Genomic DNA, 19,001 nt, shown 5'->3' on the forward strand with positions numbered 1-19,001 from the left:
CACACTGTGGTTATCACAGGGTTAGATAGAGACGAATACTACCACACACTGTGGTTATCACAGGGTTAGATAGAGACGAATACTACCACACACTGTGGTTATCACAGGGTTAGATAAAGACGAATACTACCACACACTGTGGTTATCACAGGGTTAGATAGAGACGAATACTACCACACACTGTGGTTATCACAGGGTTAGATAGAGACGAATACTACCACACACTGTGGTTATCACAAGGTTAGATAGAGACGAATTCTAAAACACACTGTGGTTATCACAGGGTTGTATGGAGACGAATACTACCACACACTGTGGTTATCACAGGGTTAGATAGAGACGAATACTACCACACATTGTGGTTATCACAGGGTTATATAGAGACGAATACTACCACACACTGTGGTTATCACAGGGTTAGATAGAGACGAATACTACCACACACTGTGGTTATCACAGACGAATACTACCACACACTGTGGTTATCACAGGGTTATATAGAGACGAATACTACCACACACACACTGTGGTTATACCACACACAGGGTTATATAGAGACGAATACTACCACACACTGTGGTTATCACAGGGTTGTATGGAGACGAATACTAACACACACTGTGGTTATCACAGGGTTAGATAGAGACGAATACTAACACACATTGTGGTTCTCACAGGGTTATATAGAGACGAATACTACCACACACTTTGTTGATCACAGGGTTATATAGAGACGAATACTACCACACACTGTGGTTATCACAGGGTTAGATGGAGACGTATACTACCACACACTGTGGTTATCACAGGGTTAGATAGAGACGAATACTACCACACACTGTGGTTATCACAGGGTTAGATAGAGACGAATACTACCACACACTGTGGTTATCACAGGGTTAGATAGAGACGAATACTACCACACACTGTGGTTATCACAGGGTTATATAGAGACGAATACTACCACACACTGTGGTTATCACAGGGTTAGATAGAGACGAATACTACCACACACTGTGGTTATCACAGGGTTAGATAGAGACGAATACTACCACACACTGTGGTTATCACAGGGTTAGATAGAGACGAATACTACCACACACTGTGGTTATCACAGGGTTAGATAGAGACGAATACTACCACACACTGTGGTTATGACAGGGTTATTGAGAGACGAATAATACCACACACTGTGGTTATCACAGGGTTAGATACAGACGAATACTACCACACACTGTGGTTATCACAGGGTTAGATAGAGACGAATACTACCACACACTGTGGTTATATCACAGTCACAGGGTTAGATAGAGACGAATACTACCACACACTGTGATTATCACAGGGTTAGATAGAGACGAATACTACCACACACTGTGATCATCACAGGGTTAGATAGAGACGAATACTGCAACACACTGTGGTTATCACAGGGTTATATAGAGACGAATACTACCACACACTGTGGTTATCACAGGGTTAGATAGAGACGAATACTACCACACACTGTGGTTATCACAGGGTTAGATAGAGACGAATACTACCACACACTGTGGTTATCACAGGGTTAGATAGAGACGAATACTACCACACACTGTGGTTATCACAGGGTTAGATAGAGACGAATACTACCACACACTGTGGTTATCACAGGGTTAGATAGAGCGAATACTACACACACACACACTGTGGTTATCACAGGGTTATATAGAGACGAATACTACCACACACTGTGGTTATCACAGGGTTAGATAGAGACGAATACTACCACACACTGTGGTTATCACAGGGTTAGATGAATACTTGATAGATACGAATACTACCACACACTGTGGTTATCACAGGGTTATATAGAGACGAATACTACCACACACTGTGGTTATCACAGGGTTAGATAGAGACGAATACTACCACACACTGTGGTTATCACAGGGTTAGATAGAGACGAATACTACCACACACTGTGGTTATCACAGGGTTAGATAGAGACGAATACTACCACACACTGTGGTTATCACAGGGTTAGATAGAGACGAATACTACCACACACAGTGGTTATCGACGAATACTACCACACATAGAGACGAATACTACCACACACTGTGGTTATCACAGGGTTCACAGGGTTAGATAGAGACGAATACTACCACACACTGTGGTTATCACAGGGTTAGATAGAGACGAATACTACCACACACTGTGGTTATCACAGGGTTAGATAGAGACGAATACTACCACACACTGTGGTTATCACAGGGTTAGATAGAGACGAATACTACCACACACTGTGGTTATCACAGGGTTAGATAGAGACGAATACTACCACACACTGTGGTTATCACAGGGTTGTGGATAGAGACGAATACTACCACACACTGTGGTTATCACAGGGTTAGATAGAGACGAATACTACCACACACTGTGGTTATCACAGGGTTAGATAGAGACGAATACTACCACACACTGTGGTTATCACAGGGTTAGATAGAGACGAATACTACCACACACTGTGATTATCACAGGGTTAGATAGAGACGAATACTACCACACACTGTGGTTATCACAGGGTTAGATAGAGACGAATACTACCACACACTGTGGTTATCACAGGGTTAGATAGAGACGAATACTACCACACACTGTGGTTATCACAGGGTTAGATAGAGACGAATACTACCACACACTGTGGTTATCACAGGGTTAGATAGAGACGAATACTACCACACACTGTGGTTATCACAGGGTTATATAGAGACGAATACTACCACACACTGTGGTTATCACAGGGTTAGATAGAGACGAATACTACCACACACTGTGGTTATCACAGGGTTAGATAGAGACGAATACTACCACACACTGTGGTTATCACAGGGTTATATAGAGACGAATACTACCACACACTGTGGTTATCACAGGGTTAGATAGAGACGAATACTACCACACACTGTGGTTATCACAGGGTTATATAGAGACGAATACTACCACACACTGTGGTTATCACAGGGTTAGATAGAGACGAATACTACCACACACTGTGGTTATCACAGGGTTAGATAGAGACGAATACTACCACACACTGTGGTTATCACAGGGTTAGATAGAGACGAATACTACCACACACTGTGGTTATCACAGGGTTAGATAGAGACGAATACTACCACACACTGTGGTTATCACAGGGTTATATAGAGACGAATACTACCACACACTGTGGTTATCACAGGGTTAGATAGAGACGAATACTACCACACACTGTGGTTATCACAGGGTTAGATAGAGACGAATACTACCACACACTGTGGTTATCACAGGGTTAGATAGAGACGAATACCACACACACACACTGTGGTTATCACAGGGTTAGATAGAGACGAATACTACCACACACTGTGGTTATCACAGGGTTAGATAGAGACGAATACTACCACACACTGTGGTTATCACAGGGTTAGATAGAGACGAATACTACCACACACTGTGGTTATCACAGGGTTAGATAGAGACGAATACTACCACACACTGTGGTTATCACAGGGTTATATAGAGACGAATACTACCACACACTGTGGTTATCACAGGGTTAGATAGAGACGAATACTACAACACATTGTTGTTATCACAGGGTTATATAGAGACGAATACTACCACACACTTTGTTGATCACAGGGTTAGATAGAGACGAATACTACCACACACTGTGGTTAACACAGGGTTAGATAGAGACGAATACTACCACACACTGTGGTTATCACAGGGTTAGATAGAGACGAATACTACCACACACTGTGGTTATCACAGGGTTAGATAGAGACGAATACTACCACACACTGTGGTTATCACAGGGTTAGATAGAGACGAATACTACCACACACTGTGGTTATCACAGGGTTATATAGAGACGAATACTACCACACACTGTGGTTATCACAGGGTTAGATAGAGACGAATACTACCACACACTGTGGTTATCACAGGGTTAGATAGAGACGAATACTACCACACACTGTGGTTATCACAGGGTTAGATAGAGACGAATACTACCACACACTGTGGTTATCACAGGGTTAGATAGAGACGAATACTACCACACACTGTGGTTATCACAGGGTTAGATAGAGACGAATACTACCACACACTGTGGTTATCACAGGGTTAGATATAGAGACGAATACTACCACACACTGTGGTTATCACAGGGTTATATAGAGACGAATACTACCACACACTGTGGTTATCACAGGGTTAGATAGAGACGAATACTACCACACACTGTGGTTATCACAGGGTTAGATAGAGACGAATACTACCACACACTGTGGTTATCACAGGGTTATATAGAATACTACCACACACTGTGGTTATCACTAGAGACGAATACTACCACACACTGTGGTTATCACAGGGTTAGATAGAGACGAATACTACCACACACTGTGGTTATCACAGGGTTAGATAGAGACGAATACTACCACACACTGTGGTTATCACAGGGTTAGATAGAGAGAATACTAACACGAATACTACTACACACACTGTGGTTATCACAGGGTTAGATAGAGACGAATACTACCACACACTGTGGTTATCACAGGGTTAGATAGAGACGAATACTACCACACACTGTGGTTATCACAGGGTTAGATAGAGACGAATACTACCACACACTGTGGTTATCACAGGGTTAGATAGAGACGAATACTACCACACACTGTGGTTATCACAGGGTTATATAGAGACGAATACTACCACACACAGTGGTTATCACAGGGTTAGATAGAGAAGACTACCACACACGAATACTACTACACACACTGTGGTTATCACAGGGTTATATAGAGACGAATACTACACACACTGTGGTTATCATAGAGACGAATACTACCACACACTGTGGTTATCACAGGGTTAGATAGAGACGAATACTACCACACACTGTGGTTATCACAGGGTTAGACAGGGAATACGAATACTACACACACTGTGGTTATCACAGGGTTATATAGAGACGAATACTACCACACACTGTGGTTATCACAGGGTTATATAGAGACGAATACTACCACACACTGTGGTTATCACAGGGTTAGATAGAGACGAATACTACCACACACTGTGGTTATCACAGGGTTAGATAGAGACGAATACTACCACACACTGTGGTTATCACAGGGTTAGATAGAGACGAATACTACCACACACTGTGGTTATCACAGGGTTAGATAGAGACGAATACTACCACACACTGTGGTTATCACAGGGTTAGATAGAGACGAATACTACCACACACTGTGGTTATCACAGGGTTAGATAGAGACGAATACTAACACACACTGTGTTTATCACAGGGTTAGATAGAGACGAATACTACCACACACTGTGGTTATCACAGGGTTAGATAGAGACGAATACTACCACACACTGTGGTTATCACAGGGTTAGATAGAAACGAATACTACCACACACTGTGGTTATCACAGGGTTATATAGAGACGAATACTAACACACACTGTGGTTATCACAGGGTTAGATAGAGACGAATACTACCACACATTGTGGTTATCACAGGGTTATATAGAGACGAATACTACCACACACTGTGGTTATCACAGGGTTAGATAGAGACGAATACTAACACACACTGTGGTTATCACAGGGTTATATAGAGACGAATACTAACACACATTGTGTTGATCACAGGGTTAGATAGAGACGAATACTACCACACACTGTGGTTATCACAGGGTTAGATAGAGACGAATACTACCACACACTGTGGTTATCACAGGGTTATATAGAGACGAATACTACCACACACTGTGGTTATCACAGGGTTAGATAGAGACGAATACTACCACACACTGTGGTTATCACAGGGTTAGATAGAGACGAATACTACCACACACTGTGGTTATCACAGGGTTAGATAGAGACGAATACTACCACACACTGTGGTTATCACAGGGTTAGATAGAGACGAATACTACCACACACTGTGGTTATCACAGGGTTAGATAGAGACGAATACTACCACACACTGTGGTTATCACAGGGTTATATAGAGACGAATACTACCACACACTGTGGTTATCACAGGGTTAGATAGAGACGAATACTACCACACACTGTGTTTATCACAGGGTTAGATAGAGACGAATACTGATTAATCCTGTATTGTTTTCAATAAGTTGATCGATCACAAATTGCCATGATCGATTTTCAAGATAAAAATTTTTGGATTTTTTTGGATTTGTGATAAACGTGCTAAAACCCTTATATATAACAGGAGACCGGAACTACTCATGCAATATTCCGACTGATGATGCCTTTTGATTAACGTATGTAAAGCCCGCGCCATTTCTGGTTCACCTAATGAATTGTACCCACCCAAACATGGTAGATCTTTCGTTTAGATGCATTTCGGGTTTCCAAAGGTCAATAAAGATTTACCAACAACAACAGACAACATAAACTTTTAACTTGAAAACGAGAATTTGGCCATCCCTAATGATCTCCTCATCCAGTGTTCCATTGGAAAGGATCTTTAGTCTGGCAGGGTTACTTGTTAGCAGAAAATGATCTCAACTTACAACAGAAAATATGAATATGATAATATTTCTTCATAAAAATGGAAGGGAAATTAAATACGGAAAGTTTCCTAACGATGTAAGGTCTAGTCTAGCATACAGTGTATATACTCTATATATACATAATCACTCTATTGTTTGTTTGTTTGTTTGTTTGTTTTGGGGTTGTTTTTTTTTTTTTGTCTTTTGTTAATATGTATATATTGCAATTAATTTTGTTATTGCACCTTCCAAGTGAGAAGATTAATAAATTGAAAATTCTAACAAAATAGGTTTGAATTTCATCTGCAAACCAAAATCTTACATGAACTTGTAAATGGACAATAACCAATAACTCAATAAGTTAGAATTTTGAAAGAGTATTTCTATTCACTTAGCAGTGGATCAGAATACAAAACAATAAATGGCTTCACGTTACAGCAATGGTTACACACAATGAATTAACAACAATAATTACATAGCATTACAAATGCCAACAAAAATCAATACAAAGACCGATTATTAATTGATGATTGATTTAGAGAAATCAATAATCGATCATGAAATTAGAACCGATTCCAAACACTAGTTATCATATAGATATGATGCTGATGACGTCATACAGGTCGTGATATGATAATCGTTCGGAAAGTAAACGGCAATATATGGATGTTTGTTTCCTGTTTAAATGTATTCATGGACTTTTTGATTGTTCGCTTTTTAGTAGAAAAGACTGGTATTTTAGTCGCTAGAAGATGTTCCTCTGGCGTTTTACAATTTGTTTGGTCGCCTAATAGAAGGTTTTAAGCTATTCATCGTGGTACAGTTGATTCTTTTTACAGAAACACTTGTAAATTATGTGGTATGTTTAATTGTACTTTGCCTTCTTTTAAATCTCGCCTTAAGGCAATATGTTTTAGATGATCCTGACGTTACATGTCGTTCTCTCTATCTTACTAATGCTATACCTATCTTACAAACAATTCTGTAATTGGACCCTCGGGTCTGTTGAACTGAATTGAATTGAAATAAATGTTGCTGGTGTCTGGCTGAACACAACAATACATATGAAAAGTATTCTGGCCATGCATTTAATACTCACCCTTAGTGTAAAGCTCATTGTAGTTGGACATGTGATGGATTGCTTTAGATGTCATTATTACACAGTCAGACTTATCATGCCTGTAATAAAATCCAACACAGCAACATCCTGTACAGAGATCGTGACATTCGGTGCGGTGGGCAACAGAAGACGGCATTACGGTCAAGGTGTTCGCGTTCGAAACTGTCGCTGCTTTCGCATAGCAACTGTTGGTATCTAAGTGCCAAACACAAGACAGGACAGTGAAACCATTGATAAATAGAAAATGTTCACAAAACACGTGTTTAAGCCATGAAAAGTAATCTTAAAAACGAGAACGAAGTGTGTTCAGATTGGCAGTACACTGTAGTTTGTTTCTTATTTTGTCTGGAATTTTATTAAACTAAACCCTTATGAAAACGTTCTTATTATCACAACACACTTTGTATAGATATATCTGATAATGATTTGTTACGGCTGTGATCTTTGTCTAGGGGTTTTGTACTTACCTAAGGTCTCCGCTTGACAAAGGAAGGGGTTTGAGACTTCGCAGTTGACAAATTCATAATTCATGGACGGACCGTCAAACCTGTAACATAGTTGACTATCAAAACCACCGAGGGGTTCGGAGTAAGTTCCAGTGTTGAAAGCACTGCAGTCATCCTGCCAGGTAGGAAATCCTGCCGACTTCTTGTACAAACCAATCCATAAAGTCGGGCTGTAAAGACAAGCAACAACATCCAGTACAGGATCTCAGATTAGGAGGATTTTTCTGTTAGGACGGAAGTAACAATCAAACTATTATCCTAAAGATGTCTTGATCATTACGTGTAGTTTTACCTTTTGTCCCAATTGTCGTAAGGTAAGCTAAGTACACAACATTACTTTTATCTAGTCATTGCTACCTCAACTATATAGATGTATTACACGACTGGAGAGTCCTCAGGTACATGTAGGTACATCAGCTCTATAGATGTATTACACGACTAGAGAGTTCCCAGGTACATGTAGGTACATCAGCTCTATAGATGTATTACACGACTAGAGAGTCCTCAGGTACATGTAGGTACATCAGCTCTATAGATGTATTACACCAGTAGATAGTCCTCAGGTACATGTAGGTACATCAGCTCTATAGATGTATAACACAACTAGAGAGTTCCCCAGATACATGTAGGTACATCAGCTCTATAGATATATTACACGATTAGAGAGTCATCAGGTACATGTATGTACATCACCTCTATAGATTTATTAAACGACTAGAGAGTCCTCAGGTACATGTAGGTACATCACCTCTATTGATGTATTACACGACTAGAGAGTCCTCAGGTACATGAAGGTACATCAGCTCTATAGATGTATTACACGACTAGAAAGTCCTCAGGTACATGTAGGTACATCAGTTCTATAGATGTATTACACGACTAGAGAGTTCCCAGGTACATGTGGGTACATCAGCTCTATAGATGTATTACACGACTAGAGAGTTCCCAGGTACATGTGGGTACATCAGCTCTATAGATATATTACACGACTAGAGAGTTCCCAGGTACATGTAGGTACATCAGCTCTATAGATATATTACACGATTAGAGAGTCATCAGGTACATGTAGGTACATCACCTCTATAGATTTATTACACGACTAGAGAGTCCTCAGGTACATGTAGGTACATCATCTCTATTGATGTATTACACGACTAGAGAGTCCTCAGGTACATGTAGGTACATCAGATCTATAGATGTATCACACGACTGGAGAGTCCTCAGGTACATGTAGGTACATCAGCTCTATAGATTTATTACACGACTAGAGAGTCCTCAGGTACATGTAGGTACATCACCTCTATTGATGTATTACACGACTAGAGAGTCCTCAGGTACATGTAGGTACATCAGGTCTATAGATGTATCACACGACTGGAGAGTCCTCAGGTACATGTAGGTACATCAGCTCTATAGATGTATTACACGACTAGAGAGTTCCCAGGTACATGTAGGAACATCAGCTCTATAGCTGTATTACACGACTAGAAAGTCCTCAGGTACATGTATGTACATCAGCTCTATAGATGTATTACACGACTAGAGAGTTCCCAGGTACATGTGGGTACATCAGCTCTATAGATGTATTACACGACTAGAGAGTCATCAGGTACATGTAGGTACATCACCTCTATAGATTTATTACACGACTAGTGAGTCCTCAGGTACATGTAGGTACATCATCTCTATTGATGTATTACACGACTAGAGAGTCCTCAGGTACATGTATGTACATCAGCTCTGTAGATGTATTACACGACTAATGAGTCCTCAGGTACATGTAGGTACATCAGCTCTATAGATGTATTACACGACTAGAGAGTCCTCAGTTACATGTAGGTACATCAGGTCTATAGATGTACCACACGACTGGAGAGTCCTCAGGTACATGTAGGTACATCAGCTCTATAGATGTATTACACGACTAGATAGTCTTCAGGTACATGTGGGTACATCAGCTCTATAGATGTATTACACGACTAGAGAGTCCTCAGGTACATGTGGGTACATCAGCTCTATAGATGTATTACACGACTAGAGAGTTCCCAGGTACATGTAGGTACATCAACTCTATAGATGTATTACACGACTAGAGAGTTCCCAGGTACATGTAGGAACATCAGCTCTATAGATGTATTACACGACTAGAAAGTCCTCAGGTACATGTAGGTACATCAGCTCTATAGATGTATTACACGACTAGAGAGTTCCCAGGTACATGTGGGTACATCAGCTCTATAGATGTATTACACGATTAGAGAGTCATCAGGTACATGTAGGTACATCAGCTCTATAGATGTATTACACGACTAGAGAGTCCTCAGGTACATGTAGGTACATCAGCTCTATAGATGTATTACACGACTAGAGAGTCCCCAGGTACATGTAGGTACATCAGGTCTATAGATGTATTACACGACTGGAGAGTTCCCAGGTACATGTAGGTACATCACCTCTATAGATTTATTACAAGACTAGAGAGTCCTCAGGTACATGTAGGTACATCACCTCTATTGATGTATTACATAACTAGAGAGTTCCCCAGGTACATGTAGGTACATCAGCTCTATAGATATATTACACGATTAGAGAGTCATCAGGTACATGTATGTACATCACCTCTATAGATTTATTACACGACTAGAGAGTCCTCAGGTACATGTAGATACATCACCTCTATTGATGTATTACACGACTAGAGAGTCCTCAGGTACATGTAGGTACATCACCTCTATTGATGTATTACACGACTAGAGAGTCCTCAGGTACATGTAGGTACATCAGCTCTATAGATGTGTTACACGACTAGAGAGTTCCCAGATACATGTAGGTACATCAGCTCTATAGATGTATTACACGACTAGAGAGTTCCCAGGTACATGTAGGTACATCAGCTCTATAGATATATTACACGATTAGAGAGTCATCAGGTACATGTGGGTACATCAGCTCTGTAGATGTATTACACGACTAGAGAGTCCTCAGGTACATGTAGGTACATCAGCTCTATAGATGTATTACACGACTAGAGAGTCCTCAGGTACATGTAGGTACATCAGCTCTATAGATGTATTACACGACTAGAGAGTCCTCAGGTACATGTAGGTACATCAGCTCTATAGATGTATTACACGACTGGAGAGTTCCCAGGTACATGTAGGTACATCAGCTCTATAGATGTATTACACGACTGGAGAGTTCCCAGGTACATGTAGGTACATCACCTCTATAGATTTATTTTATTACAAGACTAGAGAGTCCTCAGGTACATGTAGGTACATCACCTCTATTGATGTATTACATAACTAGAGAGTTCCCCAGGTACATGTAGGTACATCAGGTCTATAGATGTATCACACGATTAGAGAGTCATCAGGTACATGTATGTACATCACCTCTATAGATTTATTACACGACTAGAGAGTCCTCAGGTACATGTAGGTACATCACCTCTATAGATGTATTACACGACTAGAGAGTCCTCAGGTACATGTAGGTACATCAGCTCTATAGATGTGTTACACGACTGGAGAGTTCCCAGATACATGTAGGTACATCAGCTCTATAGATGTATTACACGACTAGAGAGTTCCCAGGTACATGTAGGTACATCAGCTCTATAGATGTATTACACGACTAGAGAGTTCCCAGGTATATGTAGGTACATCAACTCTATAGATGTATTACACGACTAGAGAGTCCTCAGGTACATGTAGGTACATCAGCTCTATAGATGTATTACACGACTAGAGAGTCCTTAGGTACATGTAGGTACATCAACTCTATAGATGTGTTACACGACTAGAGAGTCCTCAGGTACATGTAGGTACATCAGCTCTATAGATGTATTACACGAGTAGATAGTCCTCAGGTACATGTAGGTACATCAGCTCTATAGATGTATTACACGACTAGAGAGTTCCCAGGTACATGTGGGTACATCAGCTCTATAGATATATTACACGATTAGAGAGTCGTCAGGTACATGTAGGTACATCACCTCTATAGATTTATTACACGACTAGAGAGTCCTCGGGTACATGTAGGTACTAGAGAATTCCCAGGTACATGTAGGTACATCAGGGCCCGCATTCATGAAACCGTTTTCCTGCTCAAGAATGAATTTTGTGCTCAAGTCTTATGCCTTGTTTAAGTTCAAATTTAATATATAACGCTGATTTTGCCTAAGATTTAAAAAAACAAATTTGTACGGACTTCAAGTCAATGCTATTTTTAATGTTTATATTTGACATTTGTTTCATCTGATATTATTTAGGTGAAGTATACAATAGTTTGCATGAGCACAAAATCTATGCTTGAGCATGAGGATGGTTTCATGAATACGGGCCCAGGTCTACTTTTCCTTAGGCATTACGCTACTGCTGGATCATTTATGGGTCAGCTGCTAATGTACTGTGAAGGAAACAGTCAATAAATTCTAAATTCACACGCCTTGATTATTTCTGGGGCTTCCAAGCTCACTCAGGACACCTTTTTTATTTATTTATTTTTTTGTTTTGTTTTTTGTTTTTGTTTTTTTTTTTTATTATTTTCTTCATTTGAGGTCATTCCTTTTCATTATAGTTTTACAGCTGTATCGTGTGTTACAGGATCCCAATATTTGGACTCTTACAAATGCTAATAATATAAACAAAAATTAGCAATTAGTTACTGCATTTCTTCAACCACTATAGGCGTCAGAATATGTAAATTAGGATATAGGCTAGTTCGTTATTTTTCCTACTCTTTTTTGTGAATAATGCTTGGTAATTTTCGAGGCGATCTTTGATACCACATTTTCTTTTCTTTTTTGATATGCAGTAAAATTACATTGGAAGAATTAGCAAAAAATAATCTGGAATTCTTATATTCCATCTTATTTGACAGCCACAAATCTCTAAAGGAATCAAATATATCAGTTTTGAAAAGTTTCATACCTCCTATATTTGACAATGATCAAAGATTTGATTTTTAAGACTTCATACTTTGATAGAAAAATGTAAGTATTTTCTAATAACACAAAATGGGCCACTGTGCTTATGTTGTGCAGTTTTCACCCATTTTTGTCTGATGTTTTTTTGTTTTATATTGCTTTTTTTCTCTCTCTCAAAAAAAAGAAACTGACTGATGTATTTATCTATGGGTCATAGAATTCAAGATAAGTGATCCCAAAGTCGACATTCACGTATTTCAGATATAATTTTTGTGTTGATAATAATGCCATTTTTGTTGAATTCTGCCCAAAAGCCTTATGAGCAAAGGACCAACCGGAAAGAGTTAACGTCACGGAGACGCTTTCAAGTCGTATCCAAAACAAGCACCGTTGTGGTTTATGTCTTTGGTTGTAATGTTTAAGATATAATTTATTCTTTTAGGAAGTATTTATACATTGCATATCAATCTATCAGTAATAACGTGAATACATAAATGTAAGTTTTGCTCGAAACGTTTTCAAGCATTGGTGACCTTCATCTCCGCTACTACATGCCCAGTGGGTTTATGCGCATTACGGAAACAGAAAACAAAATACACTCACCGAGACAAATATATAGTGTGATTGCTCGCACTAAAAAATAAGAGAAGTTTTCCTTCGACCATGTATGTAAAAAAATGACGATGAACTGCTTTACTTTTCCTACTGAATTTTGTAGAAGACGATTATCGACTTCATGTAAGTTGTACAATACAATGGATAATTTAGTTAAGCTGACGAATATTTCTGAACATAAAGTCCCAATCCATGCCAGTAAAATTGGAAATATCAGTTATATAAAGCATTGACATTGAAAGAAAGAAGACAAATCGATAGTGTTGTAACCTTCGTCGCCTTATTATGCAATCGGAGAATATGACGTTATGATTTACTTACAGGAACAATTGTGAATATGAAAGGGATTAACTTGATTAGCAATATCGAGTTTTTATACGCTATTATCACATTATTGCAAAACAAAATAACTTGTTTCTAATTACTCGGGTGGGTCGGAGTACATCATCGAGAGGTCAGTGTAGAGGAATGACCTCAGAAAACCCAGTTGAGGCTGATTTGTGATGTGGGCCAGTATCTTATTGTTCTGTTCACAAACTGCCCGAGCTTCTAGCCAAGTCCTGGGATGTGTATAGATCTGATATCGGCACCATTCGATGGTCTCTACAATATAAAAATATTACATGTATCGCAATTTAGTTACAAAGAAAGAATTTGGTTACGTATAAGTAGTTACGTGATGAATCCATAATACCGTTTACTGAGGTGAGTGTGTTCTCGGGGAAGATACTTTACAATATTTTTCTCAGGAAAGCATGTGATGGACCTTCCATATGTTGTTCAGTAAGGTTGCCATCACAAACCACAAGAAGACCAAACCTTAAAATTACCGTGGTTCTTCGCGGAATAGAAGGAATACCAGACCCATGTGTAGAGTAAGCGTCATTAGTTTCATAAAAAAAAAACAACATCCATCTTGTAAGAAACAGCCAATACAAAAAAATGTCAACAACCAGGAAGCTGCAATACAACTAATACAGGTGAACGCATATCATTACGTTACTTCATATCGAACAAGGAAAAGGGACCGTTCTCAGTGTCAACGAAAAAATAATTCCAAAGAAATAGGAGGGACAGATGTGGGGAGATGTAAAGTGATAGGAGGGACAGATGTGAAGAGATGTAAAGTGATAGGTGGGACAGATATGAAGAGATGTAAAGTGATAGGAGGGACAGATGTGAAGAAATGTAAAATGATAGGAGGGGCAGATGTGAAGAGATGTAAAGTGATAGGTGGGACAGATATGAAGAGATGTAAAGTGAAAGGAGGGACAGATATGAAGAGATGTAAATTGATAGGAGGGACAGATGTGGGGAGATGTAAAGTGATAGGAGGGACAGATATGAAGAGATGTAAAATGATAGAAGGGACAGATATGAAGAGATGTAAAGTGATAGGAGGGACAGATGTGAAGAGATGTAATGTGATAGGAGGAACAGATGTGGGGGAGATGTAAACAGATAGGAGGGACAGATATGAAGAGATGTAAAGTGAAAGGAGGCGCAGATGTGGGGAGATGTAAACAGATAGGAGGGACAGATAGGAAGAGAGGTAAAGAGATAGGAGGGACAGATGTGAAGAGATATAAAGTGATAGGCGGGACAGATGATAGGAGGGACAGATGTGGGGAGATGTAAAATGATAGGAGGGACAGATGTGGGGAGATGTAAAGTGATAGGAGGGACAGATATGAAGAGATGTAAATTGATAGGAGGGACAGATGTGGGGAGATGTAAAGTGATAGGAGGGACAGATGTGAAGAGATGTAAAGTGATAGGCGGAACAGATGTGAAGAGATGTAAAATGATAGAAGGGACAGATATGAAGAGATGTAAAGTGATAGGAGGGACAGATGTGAAGAGATGTAATGTGATAGGAGGACAGGGAAGAGATGTAAAGTGATAGGAGGGAGAGAGATGTAAACAGATAGGAGGGACAGATAGGAAGAGAGGTAAAGAGATAGGAGGAACAGATGTGGGGGAGATGTAAACAGATAGGAGGGACAGATATGAAGAGATGTAAAGTGAAAGGAGGCGCAGATGTGGGGAGATGTAAACAGATAGGAGGGACAGATAGGAAGAGAGGTAAATTCATAGGAGGGACAGATGTGGGGAAATGTAAAGAGATAGGAGGGAGAGATATGAAGAGATGTAAAGTGATAGGAGGGACAGATGTAAAGAGATAGGAGGGACAGATGTGAAGAGATGTAAATTCATAGGAGGGACAGATGTGGGGAAATGTAAAGAGATAGGAGGGAGAGATATGAAGAGATGTAAAGTGATAGGAGGGACAGATGTGAAGAGAGGTAAAGAGATAGGAGGGACAGATGTGAAGAGATATAAAGTGATAGGCGGGACAGATATGAAGAGATGTAAAGTGATAGGAGGGACAAATGTGAAGAGATGTAAATTGATAGGAGGGAGAGATGTTGGGAGATGTAAAGTGATAGGAGGGACAGATGTGAAGAGATGTAAACAGATAGGAGGGACAGATGTGGGGAGATGTAAAGAGATAGGAGGGACAGATGTGTGGGTAGAGGGGCAGATGTGAAAAGATGATAGAAGGGACAGATATGAAGAGGTGTAAAGTGATAGGAGGGACAGATAGGAGGGGAAGAGATGTAAAGAGATAGGAGGGAGATGAAGATGTGGGGAGATGTAAAGTGATAGGAGGGACAGATGTAAAGAGATGTAAAGATGTGAAGAGATGTAAAGATAGGAGGGACAGATGTGAAGAGATGTAAATTGATAGGAGGGACAGATGTGGGGAGATGTAAAGATATAGGAGGGACAGATGTGGGGAGAAGAGATGAGGGAAAGTGAAGAGATAGGAGGGACAGATATGATAGGAGGGACAGAAGAGATGTAAATGATAGGAGGGAGATGTGATGTAAAGAGATGTACAGATAGGAGGGACAGATATGAAGAGATGTAAATTGATAGGAGGGACAGATGTGGGGAGATGTAAAGATATAGGAGGGAAAGATGTGAAGAGATGTAAAGTGATAGGAGGGACAGATGTTAAGAGATTTAAAGAGATAGGAGGGACAGATGTGGGGAGATGTAAAGATATAGGAGGGAAAGATGTGGGGAGATGTAAAGAGATAGGAGGGACAGATGTGAAGAGATGTAAAGAGATAGGAGGGACAGATGTGAAGAGATGTAAAGTGATAGGAGGGACAGATGTGAAGAGATGTAAACAGATAGGAGGGACAGATGTGGGGAGATGTAAAGAGATAGGAGGGACAGATGTGAAGAGATGTAAAGTGATAGGAGGGACAGATGTGGGTAGATGTAAAGAGATAGGAGGGACAGATATGAAGAGGTGTAAAGTGATAGGAGGGACAGATATGAAGAGATGTAAATTGATAGGAGGTAGAGTTGTGGGGAGATGTAAAGAGAAAGGAGGGACAGATGTGGGGAGATGTAAAGAAATAGAAGGGACAGATATTAAGAGATGTAAAGTGATAGGAGGGACAGATGTGAAGAGATGTAAAGTGATAGGAGTGACAGATGTGGGGAGATGTAAAGAGATAGGAGGGACAGATATGAAGAGATGTAAAGTGATAGGAGGGACAGATGTGGGGAGATGTAAAGAGATAGGAGGGACAGATATGAAGAGATGTAAAGTGATAGGAGGGACAGATGTTGGGAGATGTAAAGAGATAGGAGGGACAGATGTGGGGAGATGTAAAATGATAGGAGGGACAGATGTGAAGAGATATAAAGTAAAAGGAGAGACAGATGTGAAGAGATGTAAATTGATAGGAGGGACAGATGTGGGGAGATGTAGAGAGATAGGAGGAACAGATGTGGGGAGATGTAAAGAAATAGGAGTGACAGATGTGAAGAGATGTAAAGAGATAGGAGGGAGAGATGTGGGGAGATGTAAAGAGATAGGAGGGACAGATGTGGCGAGATGTAAAGAGATAGGAGGGACAGATATTAAGAGATGTAAAGTGATAGGAGGGACAGATGTGAAGAGATGTAAAGAGATAGGAGTGACAGATGTGAAGAGATGTAAAGAGATAGGAGGGAGAGATGTGGGGAGATGTAAAGAGATAGGAGGGACAGATGTGGCGAGATGTAAAGAGATAGGAGGGACAGATATGGGGAGATGTAAAGAGATAGTAGGGGCAGCTGTGAAGAGATGTAAAGAGATAGGAGTGACAGACGTGAAGAGATGTAAAGAGATAGGAAGGACAGATATGAAGAGATGTAAAGTGATAGGAGGGAGAGATGTGAAGAGATGTAAAGTGATAGGAGGGGCAGATGTGAAAAGATGTAAATTGATAGAAGGGACAGATGTGGGGAGATGTAAAGTGATAGGAGGGACAGATATGAAGAAATGTAAAGAGATAGGAGGGAGAGATGTGGGGAGATGTAAAGAGATAGGAGGGACAGATGTGAAGAGATGAAAAGAGATAGGAGTGACAGATGTGAAGAGATGTAAAGAGATAGTAGGGGCAGCTGTGAAGAGATGTAAAGAGATAGGAGTGACAGACGTGAAAAGATATAAAGAGATAGGAAGGACAGATATGAAGAGATGTAAAGTGATAGGAGGGAGAGATGTGAAGAGATGTAAAGTGATAGGAGGGGCAGATGTGAAAAGATGTAAATTGATAGAAGGGACAGATGTGGGGAGATGTAAAGAGATAGGAGGGACAGATATCAAGAGAAGTAAAGTGATAGGAGGGACAGATGTGGGGAGATGTAAAGAGATAGGAGGGACAGAAGTGGGGAGATGTAAAGAGATAGGAGGGACAGATATGGCGAGATGTAAAGTTATAGGAGGGAAAGATGTGAAGAGATGTAAAGAGATAGGAGAGACAGATATGAAGAGAGGTTGATGGGAGAAATGGAGGGTGATAGGAGAGATGGAGGTTGATAGGAGAAACGGCGGTTGATGGGAGGGATGGAGAGAGATGGGAGTTGATGGGAGAGATGGAGGATGATGGGAGAGAGGGAGGTTTATTGGAGAGATGGAGGTTGATGGAAGAGATGGAGAGTGATGGAAGAGATGGAGGGTGATGTGAGAGATGGAGGTTGATGGGAGAGATGGAGGGTGATGGGAGAGATGCATGTTGTTGGGAGAGATGGAGGGTGTTGGTAGAGATGGAGTTTAATGGGTGATATGGAACGTGATGGGATAGATGGAGGGTGATGGTTGAGATGGAGGGTGATAGACTGACTTTCAGTGATGATAATATCACATTGCTCTCAAAAAGGACATAGGTTATATATAAGGGCATATAAAT

At 40.2% G+C, this 19,001-nt stretch overlaps 1 protein-coding gene across 1 annotated transcript; it reads left to right on the forward strand.

Annotated features, from left to right (window-relative positions):
- Nucleotides 1–16,664: 16,664 nt before the first annotated feature.
- On the forward strand, nucleotides 16,665–18,161 carry LOC132548014 (carboxysome assembly protein CsoS2B-like). Its single transcript, XM_060211827.1, has one exon. The coding sequence runs from the start codon at nucleotides 16,665–16,667 to the stop codon at nucleotides 18,159–18,161; it is 1,497 nt and encodes a 498-aa protein (XP_060067810.1).
- Nucleotides 18,162–19,001: the final 840 nt, after the last annotated feature.

The sequence above is a fragment of the Ylistrum balloti genome, unplaced genomic scaffold, assembly GCF_031769215.1.
Source record: "Ylistrum balloti isolate Yb309-2 unplaced genomic scaffold, AGI_CSIRO_Ybal_v1 Utg369994, whole genome shotgun sequence".
Classification (NCBI taxonomy): Eukaryota; Metazoa; Mollusca; class Bivalvia; order Pectinida; family Pectinidae; genus Ylistrum; species Ylistrum balloti.

Bases quoted from the DNA above. Each gene is read 5' to 3' on its own strand.
- LOC132548014 (XM_060211827.1), top strand. From the start codon at position 16,665: ATGAAGAGATGTAAATTGATAGGAGGGACAGATGTGGGGAGATGTAAA.